General features: G+C 44.4%; 1 protein-coding gene across 1 annotated transcript; it reads right to left on the reverse strand.

The window, feature by feature from the left end:
* Positions 1–1,482: 1,482 nt before the first annotated feature.
* Positions 1,483–3,390, reverse strand: LOC121586963 (putative claudin-24). The gene has a single exon (XM_041904048.2). It carries the CDS (start codon positions 2,895–2,897, stop codon positions 2,214–2,216), a length of 684 nt encoding a protein of 227 aa, XP_041759982.2. The 5' UTR covers positions 2,898–3,390; the 3' UTR covers positions 1,483–2,213.
* Between the last annotated feature and the right edge of the window lie 211 nt (positions 3,391–3,601).

The following is a 3,601-nucleotide window of genomic DNA, read 5'->3' on the forward strand; positions in this document are numbered from 1 at the left end:
GATAGTGAAGGAATAGATCGATACAGCTCATTGAACTTCATCGATCCAGACTCAAACCTAGAACCAAACCTGTCCATAACCCTAACCCTAACAATCGATAGTGATAACCCTAACCACCCTGACTCTAATCATTAACCACCAAGTGATGGACATCTCCTACAAGGCATTGCAGGATATGCTGAGAAAGGAACATAACTGTATCAGCACTGTACAACAGAGCTGTTGTAGTGTTCTGTGACTGAGATTGAAGTAGAATAGAATGCTTTCGAATGTTCCCTTTCATTGTGTTTCAAAGTGACATGTGACAACAGAACTGTTTGCTGTTTAACATATAGTGGTTGGCTCCATGTGTTTCTCTGATGTAGGACCAACCACTGCCTATGATAGATCAAGCGATTAGCATAGGAAGCTATAATGACTTCCATTGTGAAGGGACAACAATGGGATCTTTCAGAGGACAACATGGACACAGGAGGCGGTGGGGAGCAGTCCGAGCATTTCAAAGTCCAGGCGGGGTCTCGTAATGCGAAGACCTGGGAGGAACTGTAGGAGAGCAGACTCAGAAGCAAGTGTGTGTCCCAAATGGCGCCCTATTCCCTAAATAGTGTACTGCTTTTGACCAGAGCCCTATGGGTCCTGGTCAAAAGTAATGCACTACATTGGGAATATGGTCTCATTTGGAAATGTAATTATAGCATTGAAATAGACAGGAAGTATTTTACGGCTGTTGCTTCCGCTTGGCCATGCAGGGAACCCTTGAGAAAGAGATTCATATCTCAATGGGACTCACCTGCCTAAATAAAGGAGAAATTAAATTTTAAAATGAAGTATAAGAACATGACCTGCCTGAGCAAGCTTGTGTAACACTGTCAAAGTAATGGGCACTGTCTAGGAAATCTGACATTCCTCACATTACGTTTCATCATTATGATGTTCATTAACCACAGCTTAGCCCAGGAACCAAGACCAAAATCAGCAGGAATTAAACTTAAGCTCCGTTTCCACTGGACTTGGTCTGTCACCTCACCTTACTTGAAAACTCACTTCCTCATCGTTGTCTAGCAACAGTTTGAGCTTGTGTAACACAAGCAGGTGGTTTGTGATGCTTAGGAATGAATCATGGTCAGGTTTCTGTCAGGTTCTTTCTTTATTTGATAATATCAACTTTTTTATGTACAGATTTCTCCACAGTATGGATATAACTGATATAGGATATGTATTACAGAGCAATATACAATATAATGTATATTGGTATATATCTTATATAATGTATGTGGTAAATCAGTAATATTGCCCTCTAACTAGAGAGAATGTATAGTGGAAATTTCAGCAGAAATGAAACTAATACAATCAGATCCTCAAATATCCATGAAGTCATTGTCTTGTCAAGTTGTGGCAAGCAAGCAAGTCCTTATATTTCACCATTTAAACACACATTCCCAAAATACTTTGTACATTCCTCACATTAATTATTATTTGCTTTCTACAATATGTTATACTTTTTCTCTTTTGTTCTATTTACAATTTGTATGATTAATTATTCCTGTAACACATTGTTTATTGAGTAACTGTGTAGGCTATAACAATATCAAGAAGGGATCAATTTTTTATGCACTTCCTAGTGAGAAACCAGCTTCATTCAAACTGGCTTCATTTAGTAATTGGACAACAATGATGATAGATGCTGTAAAGAACAACTGGTATTGCGATAAGATATTCAAGAGATAATATAAGATATGATATCCAAGACAATCATTGATATATTGACATACAGTATAATCAACCTTGGTCAGAGTTTAAGCTTACAGTAATTTCACAGACAATATACTGCTTGTCATCAAATTGTCACCATTGCACAGTATCTCTTACACAGTACCTACAGCAGGCATAGCGACATATTAGGAAGAAATGGCAGCTTTAAAAACTGTAGTCTCTTTGGTTCCGTAAAGAATTTCTGTTTGATAAATGTAGGTGATATTTTTTGCAAACATGACATGCACAAAACCCTGTCTGACTGACTGAAATAAGTACCAGCATTGTTTGCAAATTCTGTCTCAATATATGGAGAAAGATTTGTCCCAGCAAGAGTACTCAATAACTTTAGCTAATGTAGATAAGCATGAAAAAGCTTTAGGTAAGCAGCGTTTTATTCACCATTGATAGAGACAGGGCAGAGGTTACTGACAATACTGTTCTCACATCTCAATAGCTTATCAAACATATTCCATGGACCTCTTCCTATGTGGGGTATTGGTAGTGTGTACGTGTGTATGTCTTCTCTGTAGCGGTATGGGCATTTGTAAGGTGCAGGGCTCATCTTGTAGGCACACGCAGGAGGTGACCAGCAGAGAGCCAGCCACCAGGTGTAGAAACCCTGCCGTCCAGCCACAAAACAGGGCATCCCCAAACTCCCATCGCGGCACGATGGCTGGCACGGCCTCATCGAAGAACCGCATAACCGTCAGGTGAGCGATGTAAGACACAGGTATGAGACCCAGTATCCCTGCGACCAAGCACAATATCCCCCCCAGCATCTTCATCAATCTCTTCACCCTCAACCCCTCAGACCCCTGGTTGCAGCTGTTGACCCAGTAGATTCCAGGAATGGCTAGCAGGAGACCCAGGAGGCCAGTGGCCACTGTTACACACATGAGGATCCGGGCTAGTTTGATGTCTGGGGGCAGGCCGAGGAGACTGTCATAGGGTCTGCACTCCAGAATTCCAAGGTCCTGCACCACACATGTCTCCCACAGGCCCAGCTCGTAGCTCTCCGCGGGCAGCAGGTCGGTGGACAGGGTCAGCCAGGTGGACATGATGGTGGTGGCCAGCGAGCAGATCCAGGCACCAATGGAGAAGAGGACCCCGAGGAGTTCCAGAGCGCACACCCCCGGATCCATAGTGCTGCCCACTCTGAGTGGCCACTCTCCGGCTCAGCTCAGCTCTGGCTCCCGAGTTGCTTGCTCCCCCTGTCTCTCTGTGCCACAGTCAACTGCAGCCAGGGCTCCCGACTGCTTCTCTCTACTCCTGTCTCTCTGTGCCACAGTCAGCTGCAGCCAGGGCTCCCGACTGCTTCTCTCTACTCCTGTCTCTCTGTGCCACAGTCAGCTGCAGCCAGGGCTCCCGACTGCTTCTCTCTACTCCTGTCTTTCTGAACTGCAGCCAGTTGAAGCAAGAGGAAGCTACGGCCAGTAGGTTCCTATCAAGGCTCAATTTGTTCAAAAGACTGTTTGTCCAATTAGGGTTTACAACTACCAGCATGGGCTGGGAGGGAGTAACTTCTTCAAAAGATCAGTAGTTCACTCAAAACATGCACACATCATCTGCAGTTGAGAGGAGGAGAGTGGTGGCTTGCTGACATGTTGCCCTCCCCTTGGAGGCTCGCTTCAGCCGCTGCTTTGCTCAGTGGTCAGGAGAGAGTGACTGAGTGAGAGCCAGACGCATTGAACAACAGCATCATTCAGATCTACAGTGATGCCCATTTCCACACACACAGTGAGGAGGTTGTAGCCTACGCAGGATGCTATTAAAATGCAGACAGGATGTTATAAAAATGTCTGGAAGTGCGCCAGACAGAGCCTTTTCCCTGCAATCAAGAGCCATA

The sequence above is a fragment of the Coregonus clupeaformis genome, chromosome 6 (assembly GCF_020615455.1).
Source record: "Coregonus clupeaformis isolate EN_2021a chromosome 6, ASM2061545v1, whole genome shotgun sequence".
Taxonomy (NCBI): domain Eukaryota; kingdom Metazoa; phylum Chordata; class Actinopteri; order Salmoniformes; family Salmonidae; genus Coregonus; species Coregonus clupeaformis.

Bases quoted from the DNA above. Each gene is read 5' to 3' on its own strand.
- LOC121586963 (XM_041904048.2), bottom strand. From the start codon at position 2,897: ATGGATCCGGGGGTGTGCGCTCTGGAACTCCTCGGGGTCCTCTTCTCC.